This window comes from Hyperolius riggenbachi, chromosome 3 (assembly GCF_040937935.1).
Source record: "Hyperolius riggenbachi isolate aHypRig1 chromosome 3, aHypRig1.pri, whole genome shotgun sequence".
Classification (NCBI taxonomy): domain Eukaryota; kingdom Metazoa; phylum Chordata; class Amphibia; order Anura; family Hyperoliidae; genus Hyperolius; species Hyperolius riggenbachi.
The window spans coordinates 386,109,029-386,133,877 of NC_090648.1; the positions used below are offsets into that span (position 1 = coordinate 386,109,029).

Sequence of the window (24,849 nt, forward strand, 5' to 3'; positions counted from 1 at the left end):
TTTCAGTGAGGTTCTGCTAAAAAAAAAATTCTGGGATAGTAGCTTTCAAGCTGTGAGGAATCTTTTAGAGCAAAGTAGAAATGTTGGCTTTTAGACCACTTTAAATCTTCACTATTCAGGTAATTTTTTTTATCAACATTCAATTATTTATAACAGGGTTGATCACTTTCAATTTGTGACAAATTTTGAATTATGGATAGTACTACTTATAACAAATTGTGTGTTTTTTAATTTCTGGAATATTCTGCTCCGTAGCACCATTTCCTTTTTATCATCTGAATAAAAGTGAATTGAAACATGAAATCACTATTTCACCCTGGCCAGAGTCAGTACACTGGAAATAGTCGTCTTACATAATAATGTGATTCAGTTCAATCAGAAAACTTTAAAGTGTGGAAAATACAGTCTGTTTATCTTGCACACAGAATGTCTCTACTAAACATCATGCCTTATCTTGTGCTCTCTGAGCTGAAAGAAAGGTCTCCCAGCAGCCTTCAGTGGGCATAGCTCAGCGACTGATCAGACTTGCAGGTGAAAAAGTAAAGAAAACGCATTAACCTATAGTTAATGAACTATTCAACTATTTCCATTGCGCTTTTAGTTACTTGATATACCAAATCTCCCTAGTTTAGCAAATCTGTAGGAAATGCAATGTATAAAACACCAGGCATGTTTACTATGCAGCTGGCTCTTATAGGAAAGGCTGCCATCATTTTAGAACATTAATAGAAGTGGACAGATACCAGCATATTAAAATGACTTTTCAGATCCCTAATCTGCATGCCTTAAAAAGGTTAGTAACATCCCCCCCTCCCCCCCAAAAAAATTGCCAAAAAATTGCCAAAAAATAGTTAGTGCCTCAAAAATATATGTAAAGTCCTTTTTTTTCTAAAATAGATGCATATAGGTCCTATTTGTTTTTTTTTACCTGGTCTGCAGGACTTTGCCTAACTGCAAGAACTGTGCAGCACCAGAAGGATTGGGGGAAGTTTTTTTTTAATAACTACAGCAACAAGCTTATCTCAGCATGCAAATAAAAAAGCTTCCTGTTTTGGATAAGATAAGGACACTATGACCAGAAGGTAATTGAATCCCCTCCTCCATTTGAAAACTTAACACCGTGATGTAAGCCTATTGTGTATGTTATGTTTGCTGTAGGAGGGACAATACGCTTGGTTAAAGGGGAACTGACCTTAAATTTTGATAATGTAAAAGTAATCTGATGTGTTGCATAATACTGCTTTAATAAATAAAAATATATGTTTGCTGTAATACATCTGTCAGGTGTCCTTATTTCTGTTACTGCATTCTAGAACAGTGTGGAGCCATATGTTGGTTGGCAAGTTTACAGTGCCATTCAGCTGATTTCTACTTCCTCCACCCCTCCTTCCTCAAGCAGCTCCTTTCTCTAATCAGTATGCAAATTAGCCTGTGATAGTGTACAGTTACAGTGATGTCATCTGGCTGCGCCTGTGTATGAATGTCTGCCTGTGTTTTCCAGCCTGCCATTTTTCTGCTCTGTATTTTGTCTGTCCTCTGTAGTTACTCTACTGTCAGTACACCGCACTGGGCACATTTTACACTAGAGGAGGGGAGCCATCCCCACGGGTTCTGTCATGTTTGTCATCACAATATCTCACTACATTTCTGCTGCGCACCAGATTGAGCTTGTTGGCCCTACATCTTCCAGGATACCTGGTCCATACAAACAACACAAAATTGGTTGCATCGTCAATTGAACATGCTCTTGGTGGTACCAATCTTCATCCGATTAGAATAATGGAATCAACTGGTCGATTGACTGCCAAGTTTCCAGATGTATGGCCAGCTGTACACAATGCACATATCTAAATCAGTTATTAAATGCAAGTTATCTCCCATACAATGTATTAGAAATTCACCAACGACCACCATATATTACAACAAAAAACAACTCCATAAGATCTGTAAGCCAGGATTTATAAGCCAAGATTTGGGGCAGCATGGAGTTGTAGTGGTTAGCGCTCTCATCTTGCAGCGCTGGGTCACCGGTTCAAATCCCAGCCAGGGCTCTGTCTGCATGGAGTTTGTATGTTCTCCCTGTGTCTGTGTGGGTTTCCTCCGGGGACTCTGGTTTCCTTCCACATCCCAAAAACATATACATGCACTACACAATACACAAAGAGACACATTTCATTCTGAAATCTATTGGAAATCTGTTCCTAGTGTGCAGCACACATCAGATAAGTTTCTGTCAGATTCGACTTGACAGGCATCTGCCAGAAATCTATCTGATGGTCGAATCTGCTGCAAATCTATAAGTGTATGGCCACCTTTACACATTATCACAGCACAGCTCAGGCACAGTTCACAGCCCTCATTACCCTTAGGGCTGGTTTACACGGACGGCAGGCGACATTGGGGCAGCCGGGAATCAGCGTCGTCCTTTGACGTCTCGTCTGGGGGCGGCGGTACAGCGATAGTCTGCTTCCCGTCACATTGGCGTTTCTCGTCTCCGTAAGGGGACATGAAGTCGCGGTGGCTAGCCGGCCCTGGATGCCGCATGTGGCTTATAAAGCCAGCCGAAAAGATGCGATAAATCAGGATCGGGAAAAAAATATATATAACCAAAGCAGTTCATTACCCCCTGCTGGACTCATTTTTGCTCTCTCTCTGCTTGGCTCTCATGCCTGCTGGGCTTCTTGTAATGCTGTCTCTGCCTGTCTCTATGCTGTGTTCTCTCTACCTCTTTCTGCTGGGCTATCTGCTGTGCAAGGGGAGGAGGGTCTCATCCGTGCTCTCGTACTGGTCTGTCTCCACTCTGCTTTATGTCCCTTCACTTCTCTGCAATGACAGTTTCCCTCTCTCTCTCTCCACTCCTCTCTGAGTCTCTATCCTCCCTCCAGCTCCTCTACTCAGTTCTTTCCCTCCCCCGACACTTTGCATCTCTCTCACATCTCTTCACATTCCTGCTCGCTGCTGTCTGCTCGCTCTGCTTGCTGTACTATCCCTACTGTCAGCATTCTTTTTACATCGGACCAGGCGCCCCCTGATGACATGAGGTTGTAAATACATAGGAACTCTCGCGAGATCATGGAGGAATCAGGAAAGTCCCAGTGTTCTCTGAGCCTGCCGCGGCAGGATATGTCTCAGGGGGAGTGGCTTGTCAAATGATTTAAATTATAAATGTTATTTACATTTTTTTTGATCATGTATTGTTAACTATTTGCCTATGATTTTTAAAGGGGATTCAGTTGGTTTATTTTGTTGTTTAGAGTTCAGTTCCTCTTTAAAAAAAAGGGGCAGAAGTGATGTCACTCAATGAGAAACAGTAAAAATGGAAAACAGCAGAAATATTATTTTCTTTCATATCACCTTTTTCCAAAATCAGTGAAAACTAGAACACTAAAAACAACAGGATAGGTCAGATTAATAAGTATTTTCTTATTTAATGATTTTTTCCCCAGTTAACATGAGGTTTCATCTCACTTTAAGCCCTGTACACACAGAGGTGGTCATTAATGACCCTTCCTGTCGAGAATCCACCATGTGTACAGCAACCCTTAGCACCTCTCAGCCGCTTGGCGACTGATCTACCAGACAAATTGCTTCGGTCCACCGATGGCTAGGAGTATTGTTCCTCCCACTTACCCCACCCTCCGTATGATGCCACACCTACCTCGATCCGCCCCCCCTCCCCCCGCAAAAGAATAGAACAAGTTGTCAGCGTGGTCCCAGCCGTGTCACTCATGGGTTTGGGTACCCAGCTTTCGGCTATTATGTCTGATAATATAGAATACTTTTGCTGTACACTGTTGGTGGTAAAAAGTAAGATAGAATAGCACATAAAAAAATGATCATTTGACAAACACAGCCGCACATATATTTGTTTTGTTGTATACAGTTTATTTTGTTTTAAATTATTTGGATCACAAATAATTGGAACAGAACAAAATGGTGCCCTCCAGTGAAGTTGTTCTAAATTAAGTGTGCATTTTAGTTTGTTGAAACTTTTTTTTTACGTTATAGTTTCCCAAAGGACATTTCCTCACTCTTCAAACACTTTCCCTACGACTTCACCAAAACCTTCGTTGAGGCATGTGATTTCAGGATCCACAAGTTTGCCTATTACAGATATGTATGTTTAACTTGAATTGTACTATGTTTTTGTAACTTGTTTTGTAACCTGTAATTGATAGATGTGATAAAATATAATTATATTTAATTAATCAAATGAATGAGAAAAGGAAAAAGGTGTGGCACTCCCCTTAAAGTCAATGTATTCTCAGCGTGTACATAAAACAGAGGATAAATGTAATCCCACTGAAGCACTCCCTAAAATCACTTGTGCTTACTAAGGCCCAAAAGAATCAGAACACAGTGGTAAGGTTATGTCCAACACAGATAACCTGGGATAGAAATTTATTTTTTAGAATAAACAATATACCACAAAGCAATAGGTTCAGTATTAAAGTTCAGCCTAATACAATACTTTCAGTCTTAGCAATGCAATGGGCATCAGACAGGTTTCCTAACATCAAAAAAATACATTCAGTGTCAGATTTTGGTACAATACATCATCAACTTTGCAAATAGCATGTGCATGATACACTTAATTACACTTATAGTTCAATACTCGGTCGTTCTGGCCCGAATTGAACTGGATATGACCCAACTTTAACAAATATCACTGTATGACCCTGATACAGCTTCTATCTTCTATGCGCTTTGAGTCCTATGGGAGAAAAGCGCTTTACAAATGTTATTGTATTGTATTGTATTGTATCTTAGCACAGCAATAATCAATTAGTACATAGGCACTACAACACATCCTGGGTAACACAAGCATTGGATAAATCTTAAGTTATAAAACTGGGCAAGCAAAATATAACTTTATGTGCGAGGACCTGAGAGTACAATCAGAACCAGTGGTGAGTAACCAGGGAGCTAATCTCCCTCTAAACCAGGGGTCTCAAACTCGCGGCCCGCGGGCCATTTGCGGCCCGCGATACAATATTTTGTGGCCCCAGAGCTTGTAGGGGCCCCCAGTGGCTACAAGAGGAAAAAAAAATTTTCAAATCGGCCTTATAGTTTTTGAGAAAATCGATTTTAAAGTTGCAAAGGAAAAAAATACACATTTAAAAACCCACCGACTTTAATGGTTAATAGCAAATCCACCTTAAATGATATAAACCCTAAATTTGCAGGATATGTTAAGGAGATCATTAGGAATAAGAGGAAAAAACAATTTTTCAAAAAGACCTTATAGTTTTTGAGAAAATCGATTTTAAAGTTTCGAAGGAAAATAGTATACTTTTAAATGCGGTAAATGTCACTTTTAGTAGCAAACCTAACGGTAGTGTAATTTTACATGTATCGAAAGAAAGAGCAACACATTTCCAGACAGGGTTTCCAGTGGGTCCATACGCAGCCGCAGTGCTTTGGCCAGGGATCGCTATACAGCCGCAATATGGCTGTATGAACTTAAGATTCCTGGCATTTTTTCCTATTTTCCCATTTATTTTTTCTTTATGTTTAGAGTGTGGGAATTTTTTTAAAAAAAATTATGTGGGGTCCCCCCTCCTGAAACTTTTTAACCCCTTGTCCCCCATGCAGGCTGGGGTAGCCAGAATGTGGAGTTCCGACTGATTGGGGCTTCACACCCTGACTATACCAGCTGCAAAAAAGGTCCCTTAATGCCGATTTTTGTTCCAGGGTATCTGTTGGGGGGGGGGGGGGGGGGCAGGTTTATTTTGCTCTGGGGCCCCATTGTTGCTTAAACCGGCCCTGCCTGCCGGCAAAAGCAAAAGAGACACGGAAGTGAACTATATTTGCCCATTTTACCTTATAGTTCGCTTCAGTGCTCCCAAGTAATCTGCTGCATCCCCGCCGCTAAACAAGGGCTGCAGACCCCCAAATCCCCCGCGCAAACATCCACGACTGCGCTGAGGGGCATAGCTTCCAGCTGTAGCTCTGCCCCTCCTGACGTCAATCGCCGAATGGATCGCCGCCTCTCTGTGAAGGAAGAGTGAGAGGGGCGGGCAGAGGCAGCGATCCGCCGCGATTGACGTCAGGAGGGGCAGAGCTGAAGCTGAAAGCTCTGCCCCTTCCAGGAAATGCCGGCGGATTGCCCCCCCGGGGCGATTTGGGGGCTCTGCAGCCCTCGTTTTGCGGCGGGGACACGTGAACTCCCTTATGCGGCCCAGCCTCATCCTGACTTTGCCTCCTGCGGCCCCCGGGTAAATTGAGTTTGAGACCCCTGCTCTAAACAGTCTCAGTCAGAGATGATAGAGCTATTTTTAAGCCCTGTGATTGAAGTGATCCCACAGTGCGAAATAGTCCGCTAACAGTTTCTGTCCTAATACTGACAAGCTATGCACTGAGAATCTCTGGTTTGAGCAACTAGGACCAGCCGGTACTGAGTGACAACGACTTAGCACTCTCAGGCTGCTTGCTTTCAAAACTCGGACAAAGATCACTTGAAACAGCACAATACTGTACACATGTTATAACAATACATTTGCCCTTACATGAGGGCCTAGGGAGAGGTTGCCAGGTAGGAACAGACACAAGCCGTATTCGCCTGTGAACAATAGTGGATAGGCCATCTTGGAACAGACACAAGCTGTATTTGCCTGTGTATGGCTCTCAATTAGCGATGCAATAAACAGACATAAGCAGATTTCAGCCTATGTATCACTCTCTTTCAGTGGTGCAACTGACAGTCACAGGGAGGCCTGATTAAGTGCAAAGAAAGTAAGAAACTGTAAAGTGCTCTGGTGTATGGGTAAGCTCAATCATGGGCATGGAACTGGTCTGCTTCCAGGCAGCTCGCCTCACTTTCTCTGTCAATCTCCTCTAGATCTGGGGTACAGAATACACTCATTAGTGGCCACTTTGCTCCACATGGTATATCTGAATGCCAGAACTCTCAGGCCCTCACTAGGCCACAATGTCACACTGGTTTCTTCTCTCTCCTCAGACCCAGCTCAGCTTCTGTACTCACGATTTCTGGCTTCAAAAGCCCAGCACAGCTTCTGCAGTCTCAGGCCTTTTCTCCCCAGCCTTTCCTTAGTGCAGCCACACTGCTCTCTCCATGTGCTTCTTAAGGTGGCCACTAACTGTCCAATATCAGGCGAAAAATCGTTCGAGCGATCAGAAATTCTGATCGGACGAAAAATCATTCACTACACCATCAACTAACCAATCTTTGCTTCCTATCTATCATGACCACCAAGAAAATCCAAATTTTCGTTCGACGAAAATTCATTCGGGCGACATTTTTTTCAATCGTTCATAATCGATTGTGTCCACCAATGGAGAATATTTACAACCAATCCGATCAGAATTTCTGATCGCTCGAACGATTTTTCGCTAGAAATTGGACCGTTAGTGGCCAGCTTTAGAGCCAGCCTACTTCCTGGTCTGGCTCAATCTAGGTTTTTTTTTTTTTTTTTGCACAAAAAAAAAACTCAGCCCTCTGCTGCTGACATCATGAATTACAGCAGAGAAAGGAAAAAAACACAGAGCCAGCCTCTTCTTTTCTCTGGCAACCGCTCCACAACTAGCAACAAGCAATTAAAGAAGTACAATCCTGTTACACCTCTACCGCTGCTGCGATTCCAAAGAAGGATTCCGGAGGTGTGCTTTGTTTAATTTGTGGCTGAAGGAAGAATCATCATGTTTTGTAGTAGAAAGGAAAAGTACGTGCACCTTCCGTCCTGTGACAAGCATGTTTTTTTGCATCATCATCATCATCATTGCTGGAATCAAATCTAGGAATCAGCCTGATCCAGACCGCTAGGATAGTCGTGGGAGTGGAGGTGGGGGGCACCAAGGTGGGACAAGTGACGGCCATTTCACAGTCTTCTGGACTTGGTCATGCTGCGTTCCACTAACACACAGCAAGGCGTGGACATCCGGTATATTGCGGGAACTGGTCCCACCTCTTCCGGGTGCCGCGTGAGGCCAGTGATTGGAGTTGATGTAGGCGGTACCAGTGCAATCATTCAATAGAGGGGGCTACGGAGTCTCGCAGAGATCAAAAAGTGAATGGGCATACTATACGCTGCATGCACATATCATGCAAACGCATGCAGCGTGCATACTTAATTACAGGATAGCCCACTCAATGCGGAAGTGGCTGACTTAGCAACCTTAAAGGACATGTACATTTTTAATTAATGCCTGAATAATCAGATACAATTAAAGGAAAAAAGATTTTCAATTAACCTAAAGAGGAATATTGATATTGAAGTGTTTCTGAAAAGATAAGTCAATAACCCTTCCTACTTCGCACATCAGGCAAAAATAACAATAACAATAACAATAATATTTATATAGCGCTTTTCTCCCTGGGGACTCAAAGCACCCTGCAGCATCCAAGATCCCTATTTATATGAAAGCCACTGGCAGTCTCATCAAGACAAGTGCAAATCAAAACATTGCTTTGCAAGGGCACAGGCTAAGGAAGATTATAGCAAAACTACTGTATGATACAAAGAGCATTCATTAAACTCCATTGTCCTTTATGGAAAAGCCTGTCCCACCCACTGGACACACTCTGGCAAACTTTGGCATTATTTGCTTTTGTCCTTGAAGCAGTGCTCACCTGTCTGGCCAGTGCACACCTCCATTAGTCCGCATGCTCCATGACTTTATTCCTGCCATCACCTCTTCTCAGTGATCCAACACATGTAACTCTTGTAACAACCCGACGTTAAAGAGGAACTCCAGTGAACATTTTACTGTAGGCAGGTGATGCAGCTGCTGCATGGATTTTGGCAGTTGGAAACAGCTAGAAACAGCTATTTCCCACAATGCAGCAAGGCTCACAGACAGGAAACTACCAAGAGTACGTACTTTTCTTGTTTCTTGTGGCAGGGGTTTCACCACAATATCAGTCATACAGCGCCCCCTGATGCTCTGTTTGTGAAAAGGAATAGATTTTTCATGTAAAAGGGGGTATCAGCTACTGATTGGGATAAAGTTCAATTCTTGCTCGGAGTTTCTCTTTAAGGATACCAAGGAATCACAGGAATGTTGCAATCTCTCCTCACTCCCTTCTGGAATCCCTATACATGTCAATACCCAAATCAGTGGGGTGACAGCTATGGAGTAGCAAAATTTCAATATTCCGGGTTCTGAGTTTTTCAGTTTTTACCTAAACCAGAGCCTAGAATGTCAGAAAATGAAGTAAAAAAGCTGAGGGGTTTTAATAACAATGCCCATTTCCCAGCGAACGATTGAGTTATGTAGCCAATTAATTGCCGGAGCTACCTTCAAGTACAACAACAATAAGGACTACATTAATTGTATTTAAAAGTTCATTGCAGATACTGATCCCAAGCCAATATTTTCTAGATCTTGATGCATGTTCACACACTGCACTCAGCTGCCACACTACCTTTAACTCCCAGATCAAACAATTTAACAGCTTTTGCAGCCAGCAAGCTGATAACCTACCATGAGAAGGAGTTTCTCAGCTATAGTAAGTTCAGGGCATGCTATGAGGCATCATTCACACCTAAAAATGAAAACGCAAACACAAGCGTTTTGGTGCGCTGTTTTTTTTCCCCTCCCGACGCTCCACTGCGGTTTTTTGAAAAAGCGCTTTACTAAGCGCTTTGCCAGAGCGATTTTGAGATTCACTCCTTGACGCAAGTCAGGAAGTGAACTCTTTGACCCGGAGAATAAGAAATACAATGTATTTTTTTTAAAAAACGCGAACACAATTGCCACATAAAGCAGTTTTGTGAACATTTAGCGCTCTTCCTATACCTTCCATTATAGCAAAAACGCCCCAAAAATGGTACAGGCACTGCTTTGCTGAATGCACAGCGCACGAACTGCGCTGATATGAACCTTCTCATAGAGATTCATTGCACAAGCGTTTTGTGGACGATTTAAAAAATCTCCTGCGCTTGAAAAAAGGCAGAAAATGCCCCTAGTGTGAACAAGCCCTAAATGAGAAACTCCCTGTTATGGTAGTTTGCCAGTTTAAGTTGCAAATCAGCTGTCTGATAATTTGCTTGCTCTAGAAGTTTGTCAGGAATTCTACAGCAGGTGAGCGGCAAGTTTGTGATGGTCACCAGGGGCTCTTAAATCAAGATCAAAGAAAATACCCCTACAACCTGGTGCACACCTTCAATTTTTTTTTCTCAATATATTTATTGAAAATTTTCAATTTACAAGTAATGCAAGGTAAATTTTCATACATGCAGACGTCAACCCTTAACAGACAGGGTTGTCTTAGTACAAATAGCAGTGGTTCTATATTTAAATACAAAGGTATAAACTTATAAGTATAAATGGCCTACAAACACAAATTTTAATTATAATACACAAAAGGAAAACTGGAAAAATAGGTGATACTATTCAAAAAGAATTTCCGACCAATATATCATAAAATATTAACCTCGGTCTACTTTAGCCTCTGTATGATTCTACTAAGAAACTATTTAAAAGAGGGGCTGCAAGAAGAGGACTCGTCAAAGCAGTGGGAAGGGGGGTAGAACAGGAAAGAGTTTAAGGGGTAGATTTTTCTGGTATACTCTAAATTAAGTCTTGGGAGTAGACTGCTTGTGATTCTTTAATTGTTTCAGTGGTAACTGGGGTTACTGGGCGAACTCATGTGGACCAGTTTCTGTTGCCAGTCTATTTTGTGTGGAGGAGGGTCTTTGAGGACATGGCATAAAGGAGTCAGTCTTTCCTCCATCTCTAAATTATAGCTAATTGTGATATTAACTGAGTTATGGAAGGGGGTTCTTTATTTTTCCAATTAGCAAGAATTAGTTGGCGAGTGGCGCAGATGGTGTGAATTACGTTCTTTCGGGGAGGAAGAGGGATTACATGGATATCAATTAGGGAGAGCCCTTTGAGGAGATAATGAGAAAGGACTATTAAGAATTTCAGAGAGTAACAGGGTAATAACTATGTTCCAAAATTCTCTAATGATTGGGAAACCCCATAAGATATGTATTAGGGTTCTTGTTCGGTTGCATTCTCTCCAGCACAGGTGTTAGTGTTGATTAGAGAATTGAGCAAGGGTTCTAGGGGGAGGTACCATTTTTGGAAAATGTTCTTGTTGTTTCGGCATGGGAGATGCATCTAGAGTATCTTTTCAGCAGAGAATCTACTGATCTAATAGAGTATAAATTGTTGTAAAGAACAGTTTGATTTAGTTCTTCTGTCCAAAAATTTACATATTTTTCTAAAGGTAATTTCCGGGCAAGGGATAGATATTGATACTAAACTGAGATCCCTCTCCGGGGATTGGAGTTATTTTTAAGATGTATATGGATATAATGGGGGAGTTTTGGGATTTTGCCTCGTCTATGTGTAAACCAATGTTTTATCTGGTAGGTAGTAGTGGTATGCCTGATTTCTCAAACGTGGGAAATTAAGTACTAAATCTTGGAAGGAAATAAGAGAATCTCCTCTCAGGAATTCGTTGAAAAAGTGAATACCTGAGGCAGTCAATTTAGAATAATTAAATCTGGTATTAACAGGGGAATTGTACACACCTTCAATTTTGATTGGCCAATGACTGGCTAATTTAAACACCTCCATGTATTTACCATATTTTTCAGACCATAAAGGTGGCCATACACTTTTGATTTACAGCAGATTTCGACCATCAGATAGATTTCTGTCAGATGCCTGTCTTTCAGGCCTGTAAGAATATCCACCCACGAATAAGCTCCAATGCCCCAATCTAACTCCACACACTTCACCCTATGTGGTGCGTCCCCACTTGAACAGGAGGTGTGGAGACAACATCTACCCAACTTCAGTTACATGCAGGCCTTTAGTGTGCAAGGTATTAGAGCTGAATGCACGGCAAGCGAATAAACTTCCAGGCCAAACAGAGATTAAGAGTTAGCAAAGTCCAACAACAGTCCAGGGTCATACACGGGTGATCAGATGTATCGCAGTACAGGAGGGAGGTCAAAAACGTATCCGAGGTGAAACCAGGAAGCAAACAATCGTAAAGATAATCCAGACAAGAGGTAAATTCAGGCGGCAGACAAGGGAGGTCCAATAATAGGCAGAGGTTGAAATCCAGGTAATCCAATATAACAAGACAGCACAATACAGAGCACCCAGCAACCAGCAAGCTAGAGCTATCACGGGCAAGGAACAAGTGCACTAAGCAGCCTTAAATACTCCAGTCAGCCAATCAGTGGCCGGCCACACATAACATTCCACCAATCACACAGAAGCCTACCTAGATGTCAGCTGACTAAGAGATCAGCTGACATCATACCAGATAACAGAGAGTCAGCTGACCATTAATACTTTCTGCACCTGAGCACATACGGATGTTTCCTAATGCTTAGCGCGCTATCATTGCGGACAACAGGAACGGCACACGCAGAAGCAGAAGAGGAGAGCACCACGCTGGTACCAGCATCACAGGTCTGATTCCTTACACTGTCAAGTAAAATCTGACAGGAATCTATCTGATGTGTGCCACACACTAGGAACAGATTTCCAATAGATTTCAGAATGAAATCTATTGGAAATCTATTGAAAATCAATCTAAATGCATTATTGGACCATTAGATCCAATGCAACTCTAATACTTTTAGCCATAGACCCTAAACAGGAATGAGGATAAGATGTTTCTGACTGAAGTCTTACTTTATTAGCTACATGCTTGTTTTAGGTGTGTGACTTAGAGACAACTAAAACATCAAAATTGACTACAAGGACTAATGCTGGGAATAGACGGTACGTTTGTACTGCTCGATTATGCCGCCTGCTAGTCCCTGCCCACAGCCTGGATCGATTCCCACTCGTCCCCGCGAGCGCTTCTCTAATCTTCTGCTCGTTTTTCCTTATCTTTTCCCATTGTCCCGCCCACGGTATCGAGCGCGGAATTGATTCGGCGGGTGATCGGACATGTCGGAATTTATCAATCGAGCCATCTAATGGCTCGATTGAGCGGTACAAACGTACCCTCTATTCCCAGCATAAGAGAAAGATCAGTAGGACTACCAGGCAACTGGTATTGTTTAAAAGGATATAAATATGTCAGCCTCCATATTCCTCTCACTTTAGGTGTGCTTTACAGGGGGCTTCAAGATTCTAACATAAGTCACTACTCCTCCTCTGGGTCCTACCACCACAAATGTGGTGATAGTTTCCTCTGCCTCTTGCTTGGCACTGAAGGTGAGGATGAGCCCCTTGCTTATAGTCGTGGACAAGGATGGTCTGTATAGAGGGTAAGGCGGTGTATGGGGTAAGGGATGCTCAGGGGGCAGGGCACAATGCTGGCAGCCTCCAAAAATACCCTAAGGAAACACTAATATTTTATAGATTTAAGCATGAGAAAACTAATTAGATCAAAAGAGCTGCAATCTGACACCACACATGGCATAAAAAAACACTTTTTTGGCAAAACTTTTCAATCAATTTTCTCTAAAATACACAGTGTTTTCTATTTTTTTTTTTTTTAAAGCAAACCTGAAGCGAAAAAAAAACATTATATAATGAAATAGCGAAAGACTTTTTCCAACCTTAAAGAGACTCTGTAACAAATTGTTTATCTTTATTTCTTCTATGCTATAAGTTCCTATGCCTTTTCTAATGTGGTCTGGCTTACTGCAGCTTTTCCTAATTGCACAGTAGCTGTGTTATCTCTGTTATATGATCTAATCTTCTCTCTATAGTCGGCACAGTCAGGCTGAGGCAGTCAGACTGGAATGTGCAGGGCTGCTTGTGATTAGCTAGAAGCTGTACACACCCCCTGCAGGCTCTGTGTGACTAACACACTCTGCTTAGCTGAGCCTATTAGAAGCTGGTTAGTTTGTTTGTAAACACTGCCTAAAACTGGCAATTACAAGCCAGGTTTGCAGCAGAGAATGGCAGAAACAGCACAGAGGGGACCAGGAGCACATAATGAATAGAATGGTATGCTTTTTATTGTAAGAATTTCAGAGTACAGATTCTCTTTAACACACAGACACTTAATGACAAAATTTGTGAGCTTTTGGGTTTCTCTGTATCAATAATTTTAATTTTTCCATATCATAAATGTAATTGCTGTTTGTGGCTCCACCCCCTTCTGAATTTGAACAGCAGTTGCCCAATGACGGACTGTACCAGGTTTGAGCTCTCTGCTATTAACAGTGTAAGAATGGCAACAATTCCCCTTGAAGATCAATAGGCGAATTTTGATTGGCTGTTGTAGGTCCCACCCACTTTTCTGAATATTAATCTCAGTCACACAATGACCAACTGTCTGAAGTTTAAGAACCCTGCCATTAAAAGTGTAAGAATGGCTGCAGTTTACATTTTCCCTGTGAAATGTTCTTTTGCTTTACCCACTTTTTGTACCCTTGACACATAGTCACTCAATGACCAAGTTTGTGAGCTTTTGAGTTCCTGACATCAAAAAATGTGTAAATGAAAGCAGTTTATTCAATGAAGAAATGTGATTGGCTGTTTGTGGCTCCACCCCTTTAGTAAATTTAAACCACAGTCACCAAATGACTCAACTGTACCTGGTTTGAGGCCTTTGCCATTAACAGTGTAAAAATGGCAGCAGTTTAAATATTCCCCTTGAAAATCAATAGGTGAATTTTGATTGCCTGTTGTAGGCTCCACCCACTTTCCTGAATATTAATCCCAGTCACCCAGTGACCAAGTGTGCCATGTTTGAAAACTCTGTGTTTAATAGTGTAAGAATGGCTGTAGTGTACATTTTCAGATTCAAAATGAATTGCTCAAATTTGATAGGTTGTTTTATGCTTTTATGCTTTTATGCTTTCCAAGGATTTTTCACCTCGGTCACCAACTGTGCCAAGTCTGGGGACTCTGGCTATCTTACTGTGAGAATGGCAGCCTTTACATTTTTTCCATTGACGTGAATGGGTGAAATGTGATTGGCTGTTTGTGTTTGTGCCCAGGTATGTAGGGGGACACGAGACCCCCAGAACATATGGTATCTTCCCAGTTAGTAAGAAATCTGTATACCCAGTTCCATTGAAATCGATCAAAGCATTTTTGAGTGATCGCGGCGCACACACACGCACGCACACACACACACACACACACACCACACACGCACGCACGCACGCACGCACGCACACACACACACACACACACACACACACACACACACACACACCACACACACACACACACACACACCACACACACACACACACACACACACACACACACACACACACACACACACACACACACACACACACACACACACACACACACACACACACACACACACACACACACACACACACACACTACATAGACTGTATGTGTAGTATGGATAATGAATAGAACATTAGTAGCAAAGAAAACAGTCTCATGTTTTTATTTTCAGTTATATAACTTTTTTTAACAATTGTGTCATTCTGTCATATTAGAAGTTTAGGAAACACTGTCTTTTAAAGCTATAAAACAAAGCAAAAATAATGACTCTTTCTTGCAACCTTATCTCAAACTGTCTCTCACTGTTTCTTGGCTGTTTAAGTGCTTCAGAGAACGGGACTGTATTCGACCTAGTGGGTCGAATAACTCAGAGAAGCTCTTTTGCATCGATTACTACTGACGTTTTTTAACTCTTCCTGTACTGGAAAACAATATGGGACTCTTTTCTTTGCTACTAATGTTTTATTTCCTAGCTGTACTACACATACAATTCATTATCTCAAGTATATTTTTGCTTCAGGTTTGCTTTAACATGTTCCCACTGGAGATTTTGACATACATTGCAAATTTGGAGATGATGACATGCTTTGTTCCGAGCCAAAAACTATCCTGCTATGGTTCATTATCCCTTATTTATACTTGCCTGGGACTTCCTCCAGCCCCATGAGCACCGTGGACTCTCTCACAGTCCTCTTTGGCCACTCTGTTCTGCTACTATGACTCCCAATAATCCGGGCAGTCGCAGGCTTCTGCGCATGCGTGGCCTGGCCATGCACACCCCAACCCCCATCGCGCTCCCATCCCCTGGAGCGTTCTGCCCCTGCGCAGTGGTACTGCACATGTGCAGAACGCTCCAGGGGATGGGAGCACTTTGGGGGCGCACACAGCTGCACATATGCAGAATCCCATGGATGGAGGCGACAGACTGGATTACTGGGATTTGTAGTGCCAGAATGGAGGGGCCGAAGAGGACAGCGAGGGAAGCCTTGGTGCTCATGGGGCTGGAGTAAACCCTAGGTAAGTATAAATATAGGCCAGTGTACCATCTCAGGTACACTTTAAAGGACTTCTGAGGCGAGAAATTAAATCTAGTTTTACTTACCTGGGGCTTCTTCCAGCCCCTAGAAGTCATTTGGTTCCCTCCCTGCACCTCCGGTCTTCTCCGGGGTCCCACTGGCACCCTATAAGGTTAGTTGTCCCTTGATGGTGTGTGCCTGCTGGGCGCGAGAACACACCCATGTCACCGGGATGACGTGGGGTCGCGGACCCTTAGGGGCTACCAGTGGGACCTCGGAGAAGACCAGAGCTGCGGCGAGGGACCCAAATGACTTCTATGGACTGGAAGAAGCCCCAGGTAAGTAAAATAAGATTTTATTTCTCGCCTTGGAAGTCCTTTAAGCCCCATAGACACAAGCTAGATGAAACTCGGCTGAGACGGTCGATAATGATTAGCTTCCGACCACGTGGCCACACTGGCCAGTATTCCGCCAGGCGGATCGCTTTGGCTGTTTAACAAATGAGAGCATTGTTCTCTCCACTTAAGCTGTCTGCTGCGTGACATCACATCACTCAGTCCCCCGTATAGGAACAGAACAGGTCATTAGCCTGCAAACAAGGTGTCTGTCAGTATCATCCCGGCTATGTCACCTTAGGGATCGGGTATCAATAAGGGTGCCATACCTCGTACTTGTGTATAGGCTTTAGTGTTTTTATACTACCTGCAATATGTTGTTTATTTTTTTTCCGACTGAGCACTTAATAACCTGTTTTTCATTACAGCACTGGAGGTGCACAGATGTCAGGAGGGCTATCCAGTTCTGCATATAAGCAAGGTAAACAATAATTGGTCTCTCATCACATGTATTCAGTTTTTTTTTTATTAACTCATTGATGCTCTATTTTTCAAGAAATGTAAATGTTTAATGTTTTAAACTGAACCTCAATTAATTATTAAACATATCAAGCATCAGTGAGACTAAAGGGATTTTTTAATCAAACATACATCTTTTTCACTATAATAGTTATTTCACATTATTAGTTTAAGTATAACTCCAGCTAACCGTTGTTTTTAGTGTCAGAACATACAAAAATATATTTCCATTCACAAACTTTTTGGCAAAAAAACTGCGTATATTAGAAAATAAATATTTAACATGAAAAAACAAATTGTGAAATTAGCTCTACTAGAGACACGGGTCTTCGTGGATCTCATGTCTTCAGGACCCCTTTATATTTGCAAAATCTTGCTGTCACAAGCCCCCTTGTGGCCGGACCGCACAATGCCTTCAAATCGTCTTCAGCACACAGACCATGTAACAATCGCAAACTGCGCCTGCCCGTTATGCACAAACTCAAACCTCTATGTGATAATTAGAGTGTTCGCCACCACAGTTCCACATGAATCAAAGTCTATTAATGAATGGCAGCGCTCCTCTTGAAGGTATTGCATCTGTAAAAAATCAAAACATGCTCCACATAGTGCATTACTGCAAAATTATGTTATAAAAATGTAAACACCCCGAGTGATCAGTGATGCAACCGTGATCCACACCGTGTATCAATCCACCAGGCTCTCCTACAAAAGTGACCGCTCACCAGATGATAGCCACCTCAGATCCAGGTGGGTCTAGCATTCAATATCATCACAGAACAAGGCAACATCAGCTCCTCTTGCACGGTATTCAAAATAGTTTTAATTCAGCATACATGTAAAACAAGATCATAAAAACCGCTCATAGCGTAACTTTGCAATAAAAGTATAGCAGCCCTGCGCCATCCAGCGCACTTACGTAGTCTTCAATGAAAAAACGCCTATAAAGCTATCCAGCCCAGCGGTTTGGTCCCCTCCAGTGGCGTCGGCATCCCGTACATCCACCGTGGCACTCCCCGCTAGTTCAATGATGTCTTTCCGACCGGCCGGTATCCTCTTCCACATCCAGTGACGTCAGACACCCTAAGGGCGGAGCCAGGTGCATCTGACGTCACTGGATGCGGAAGAGGATACCGGCCGGTCGAAAAGATATCATTGAACTAGCGAGGATTGCCGCAGTGGATGTACGGGATGCCGACGCCACTGGAGGGGACCAAACCGCTGGGCTGGATAGCTTTATAGGCGTTTTTTCATTGAAGACTACGTAAGTGCGCTGGATGGCGCAGGGCTGCTATACTTTTATTGCAAAGTTACGCTATGAGCGGTTTTTATGATCTTGTTTTACATGTATGCTGAATTAAAACTATTTTGAATACTGACTGGCTGACTCTAGACCTGCAAATAGAAAACGGTTAAACACACTCCATTTTATCTAGCTATCAACAATAATAACGACTCTTCAGAAGCCAGGGTTCAGTTTTGTGTTGCTGAATAATATTAGTGTCATTTATTAAAAATGCAATATAAATAATTAATATATACAAAAAATCATTAAAATCAACAATTATAGAGACAAATAATAGCGCAGTATGAAAAAATTAAAAAGGAATAAAATACTTAAGTTCGTGGAAATATGTCCTTTCTGGGGAAATCTGAGCACATGGAAAATGTCCTTTGTTTCAGTTCAGGAAAATGGCTGCCAATGGTCCTCTGGCTGGCTTGATCCGGTGATGGTACACAGGGGAGGACTGGCAATGTGCTTTTGATGAAGCTGGTTTGGGGTGGGGCAACGCCTGCCCCCTCTGAATTACAAACCAATCACAGTTCATTCCCTCAGAGAGAGATTTAGGTTTAAACGCTGTAATTCAAAACCGATAAATGCCACATTTGCGCTGATAACAGATTAATATTCCTCAGATTATGACAATTCCTATGACATCAGACTTGATTAGGGTAGAGGGTCCAGTTCCTGAGAAGTTTAATAACTTGGTTGTAGAGTACCCCTTGCCTCTCAAGACTGGTATCAATAGATTCAGCAAGACACTACAAACCCAATGATACAACTCTCATAATTATCCTAGATACTAGATTCCGTAAAGAGGCAAAAAATCATATACAGCATTCACTTACTCTCTGCTTCTGATGGAGTCAGACAGTCTGGTCTCATGCTGAGTTTATCCTGTCTCTTCAAAAGGCAGTAACACTTGCCATTTGCTTGCTGCTGGGGAAGATTTCACACCTGGTGTCACTGGCAGGAAAGGGACTCCTTTGATCGAGTTAATTAACCACACAGGCCTTATCAGACAGCACACTTGGCTTTCATTAAAAGAACTCTAACACCTATGACTGCAACAGAGACCCCCAGGCTTGACTGCCTGGTCCATAGATATACAATCCAGATCTGGCAACACAACGACAATCGGTGCAGCAAACAGATTGCGATTGCGTTCTCTTTTCTCACGGCTCTTCCGTGACACTTGCCTATAACAAGGATTTCATGCTTGAACCTCAATTGTGGCCAGCATATGTTGGGGTGTGTCCATAAAACTCCAATATAAATAAAACGGCCACTTCAAAACCTTCTTGACCCCTATCCTTGTGCAGACCAGTATTGACTAGGAAGGTAAAACCAATGAGTATTGGAATCTGCCACATGAACAATACAAGTCCATATGGTTCTTAATATTGAGGGGTACTCTGCATTGTGGTAGGGAGGATTTCAAAGCACCCATGCAAAGCACTCTTGTTCAATGTTCAGGATAAGGGGCTCTTCTCCACCGCTAGATCCCAGAAGTAGTTATTGTAATATTACCCCATTGTTATTAAAAGGAAATTAAAATGGCAGCCTCCATATCACTCTCTCTTTAGTTGTCCTTTAAAAGGAAATAAATATGGCAACCTTCATATGCCTCTCACTGCAGGTTCTTGTTCAGTACACATAAACAAAAAGAAACTCTGAAAAAATATTTTCATTCAAAAAGTCATATGACAATAAATAAATCAAGGTTTTCATTATGGACTTCCTCAATAATCAAAAGCACAAAAGTTTCCAAGTTATTGTAATAATCTAGGGTCTTTTTCAAATCTTGATTGAACAGCCCCTTCACGCTATGTCCACTTTGCTGCATCACAAATGCAAAAATAACCAACCCAGAAAATATATTTGGGAAAAAGCATGGTGCTCGGGCTGTTCCCTCCCTCTGCTGCTAATGTGAGGGGAAGCATGGCTGATACAGCTACACACTTAGGGCCCTTTTCCACTGAAAATGACGATTAGAATTGCTAACACACTACCAGGGCCGGTTCAAGTAACAATTGGGCCCTAGGGCAAAATTAGCCTGGGGGCCCCCCAATAGACACACCCGACCAAAAAGCATCATTAGAGGCCCTTTGTTGCAGCCAAATTTCCCTCCTGGGCCCCTGAGCTGGCTACTGACCCTCCCCCAATTAACTCCCAACTTAGCAGACTCTGCAGAGTCCCTGGGAAGCAACAGTTAAGATGGGGGAGGGACACCTTGGGGGCCCCTACAGGCTCTGGAGCCCAGGGGCAATTGCCCATTTTTTCCTATGGTAGCTCCGGCCCTGCACACTACAATGTCAATTGTGATTTTCACCATTAACGGGAATCTGAAGTGCAAATAAACTTATGATATAATGAATTGTATGTGTAGTACAGCTAAGAAATAGAACATTATTAGCAAACAACAGGGTCTCATATTGTTTCCAGTACAGAGAGAGTTAGGAAACTTCAATTATCTATGCGAAAGAGCTGCTCTGAGCTCTCCAACCCAACTTGTGTCAGAGACAGTCCTATTTTATTTTGTGAAGCACTTATACATCAAAGAAACAGTGAGACACAGCTTCAGATAAGGTTTTACTGCAGGGGAGTTCAAATGGTCATTAGCTCTGCTCTGTTCCATAGTTTAACCACTTGAGGACCACAGTCTTTTCGCCCCTTAAGGACCAGAGCCTTTTTTTCCATTCAGACCACTGCAGCTTTCACGGTTTATTGCTCGGTCATACAACCTACCACCTAAATTAATTTTACCTCCTTTTCTTGTCACTAATACAGCTTTCTTTTGGTGCTATTTGATTGCTGCTGCGAGTTTTAGTTTTTATTATATTCATCAAAAAATACATGAATTTTGTCAAAAAAATGACTTTTTTAACTTTCTGTGCTGACATATTTCAAATAAAGTAAAATTTCCTATACATTTGAGTGCAGAAGTTATTCTGCTACATGTCTTTGATAAAAAAAAAAACATTCAGTGCATATTTATTGGATTGGGTAAAAGTTATAGCGTTTACAAACTATGGTGCCAAAAGTGAATTTTCCCATTTTGAAGCATCTCTGACTTTTCTGAGCACCTGTCAGGTTTCATGAGGTGCTAAATTTGCAGGATAGTATAAATACCCCCCAATGACCCCATTTTGGAAAGAAGACATCCCAAAGTATTCAGTGAGAGGCATGGTGAGTTCATAGAAGATTTTATTTTTTGTCACAAGTTAGCGGAAAATGACACTTTGTGACAAAAAAAAAAAGTTTCCATTTCTTCTAACTTGCGACAAAAAAAAATGAAATCTGCCACGGACTCACTATGCTCCTCTCTGAATACCTTGAAGTGTCTACTTTCCAAAATGGGGTCATTTGTGGGGTGTGTTCACTGTCCTGGCATTTTGGGGGTGCCTAATTGTAAGAACCCCTGTAAAGCCTAAAGATGCTCATTGGACTTTGGGCCCCTTAGCGCAGTTAGGCTGCAAAAAAGTGCCACACATGTGGTATTGCCGTACTCAGGAGAAGTAGTATAATGTGTTTTGGGGTGTATTTTTACACATACCCATGCTGGGTGGGGGAAATATCTCCGTAAATGACAATTTTTTGATTTTTTTTTTTACACATGTATATTTACAGAGATATTTTTCCCCCTCAGCATGGGTATGTGTAAAAATACACCCCAAAACACATTATACTACTTCTCCTGAGTACGGCGATACCACATGTGTGGCACTTTTTTGCACCCTAACTGCGCTAAGGGGCCCAAAGTCCAATGACTACCTTTAGGATTTCACAGGTCATTTAGCGACATTTGGTTTCAAGACTACTCCTCACGGTTTAGGGGCCCTAAAATGCCAGGGCAGTATAGGAAACCCACAAATGACCCCATTTTAGAAAGAAGACACCCCAAGGTATTCCGTTTGGAGTATGGTGAGTTCATAGAAGATTTTTTTTTGTCACAAGTAAGCGGAAATTGATTTTAATTGTTTTTTTTCACAAAGTGTCATTTTCCGCTAACTTGTGACAAAAAATAGGGTCTAGGTAAACAGTGACAGGTGGTGATAGGGGGTGATTGATGGGTGATTGATGGGTAATTAGTGGGTGTTTAGAGGAGAGAACAGATGTAAACTGACAGGGAGTGATTGATGGGTGATTGAAAGGTGATTGACAGGTGATCAGTGGGTTATTACAGGGGTGATAGAGGCATACAGTACAAGGTTGGGGGGGGGGGGTCTGAGGAGAATCTGAGGGGTGGGGGGGTGATCAGGAGCAAGCAGGGGGCAGTTTAGGGTTAAAAAAAAATAGCGTTGACAGATAGTGACAGGGAGTGATTGATGGGCGATTAGGGGGGTGACTGGGTGCAAACAGTGGTCTGGGGGGTGGGCAGGGGGGGTCTCAGGGGTGCTGTGGGCGATCAGGGGGCAGGGGGGGGGAAATCAGTGTGCTTGGGTGCAGACTAGGGTGGCTGCAGCCTGCCCTGGTGGTCCCTCGGACACTGGGACCACCAGGGCAGGAAGCAGCCTGTATAATAGGCTTTGTATACATTACAAAGCCTATTATACGCGTGTCATGCGGCAATCCGGGTGCTAGTAACCCGCCGGCGCTTCCGAACGGCCGGCGGGTTACAGCGCGAGGGGGCAGAGCCAGTCGCCGGCGGCTGATCGCGTCACGAATGACGCAATCGCCGCATAACCACGCCCGCCGCCGCCACCGCCGGCTTAAGGCGGTCGGCAAGTGGTTAAAATACAATGTATAGTTTGTAATTGCAAATATGACAGAATAATGCAATGTTATCTTTAAAAAAAAGCTATATTACTGAAAATATGAGACTCTTTTCCTTGCTACTCATTTTCTATTAACTATCTGTACTACACATACAATTCATTATATCATACTTTTTTTTTTTGCTGCAGTGTCACCAAACTTGTTTTCAGCTGCGATTTGCAGCGAGTATTGAAAAATCTAATCCCATTTGCACACAAAAAATGCAGTTGGCAAATCGTGATCTAAAAACACGAAAGCAAACGCGGAAAGTTGAAAAGGGCACTTAGTGGTGGATCACTAAGCTTGCGTATCAAAGAATAACACGGCTAGCTGTGAGAATGAATGTTAATTGCAGGTCACACTGTTCAACAACAAACCGTCCCTCTTATACTTTATACTGGGCAGCACGTTGACGCAGTGGTTAGTGCCAGATAGAATCCCAGCCAGGTCAACATCTGCAAGGAGTTTGTATGTTCTTCCTGTGTCTGCATGGGTTTCCTCCAGGCACCCTGGTGTTCTCCCACATCCCAAAAACATACAGATAAGTTAATTGGCTTCCCCCTAAATTTGCCCTAGACTATGATACATGCACTGCACGATACATACGACTATGGTAGGGACTAGATTGTGAGCCCCTCTAAGGGACAGTTAGTGACAAGACTATATACGCTGTACAGCGCTGTGTAATATGTCGGCGCTATATAAATACAAAATGAATAAATAAAACTATCAAGTAACAGGGGTTTAGTTTCAGTGTGTGAAGCATGTGGGGTTGTAGCACAAAGTCACCGACTTAAGGGTTCCTAACAGATTGGAAATTGGGACAGCAATAATCAAAGCCAAAGCAGTCTCCCTCCAAGTGCTTCAATTGACATGGAAGTTGAAAACCTTGGGAGTGAGTATGGGTATAGCTGTGCTCAACGCAGTGCAATATTATGTGGCCATCAATCCCAGTCATTATGCCTCCATCCGCTTGCACAGAGAAAGTGAGTGAACCAGACCTACTGTATGTGCTTAGCATTAGAGTGCCCAGAGCTAAAAGATGACATTGAAAACTATAAGAGGTTCACTTTTCAGGATGATTTTTGCTTAATGCAATTTTTTAATATGGCCCACTACACATGAAGTTGTTTTGTTACTCAGTAGGTGAATTTATTTTTTTTAAACTACTTTTTTTTAAGGCTACAGTTCAGCTGAAGGAATAGGAAATGACAGATCATCAGCACAAAATACTTTCAATAATGTGTCACAACAACTTAATGAGGTAAGGGCATAAAATGATGATATAAGAATATAAGATATCTCTAACAGTATCATTAAATGGTCTATGAGATGTATGTTAGAAAATTAATAATCTCCTTCTGAAAATTATTGCCACTTGTTTACAATGCTGTTTATCAGGTTTTAATATTTTCTAAATCACTCACATGGAACATGGATGCACAACAGTGAAAAGGACACTCCTTTGATTACTCTATCTGCGTACCTGTTCCATACTAGTGACACAGAAAAGGCTGATTATTACAGCTAGGATGCAAAACTGAAGATGATAGTTCTTGCGTCACTGATGCATTTTAAGACGCAGTTGATAGAAATAAATGATGCTAGGGTCAATCAATAACTCACCAGGCTGTTTGGTGATATTCTTTTTACAAGAGGTCTAGATTTAGGCAGTAAAAAGCTGTGAGCAGAAAACCACTTAGGTGCCCCTAGTAATGTAAAAGTATACACATACCCGACAGAGTCTCAAATATATATATGTTACGGCCAGAACCCG

At 42.3% G+C, this 24,849-nt stretch overlaps 1 protein-coding gene across 3 annotated transcripts in view; it reads left to right on the forward strand.

Annotated features, from left to right (window-relative positions):
- LCP2 (lymphocyte cytosolic protein 2) overlaps positions 1-24,849 on the forward strand; it is a 537,761-nt gene that overhangs the window by 448,268 nt on the left and 64,644 nt on the right. For all 3 annotated transcript variants that reach the window (XM_068277396.1, XM_068277395.1, XM_068277394.1), the window contains exons 16-18: positions 4,009-4,117; positions 16,942-16,994; positions 24,254-24,336. In XM_068277396.1, the coding sequence (XP_068133497.1) occupies positions 4,009-4,117; positions 16,942-16,994; positions 24,254-24,336 (245 nt within the window). The remainder of the gene's footprint in view (positions 1-4,008; positions 4,118-16,941; positions 16,995-24,253; positions 24,337-24,849) is intronic.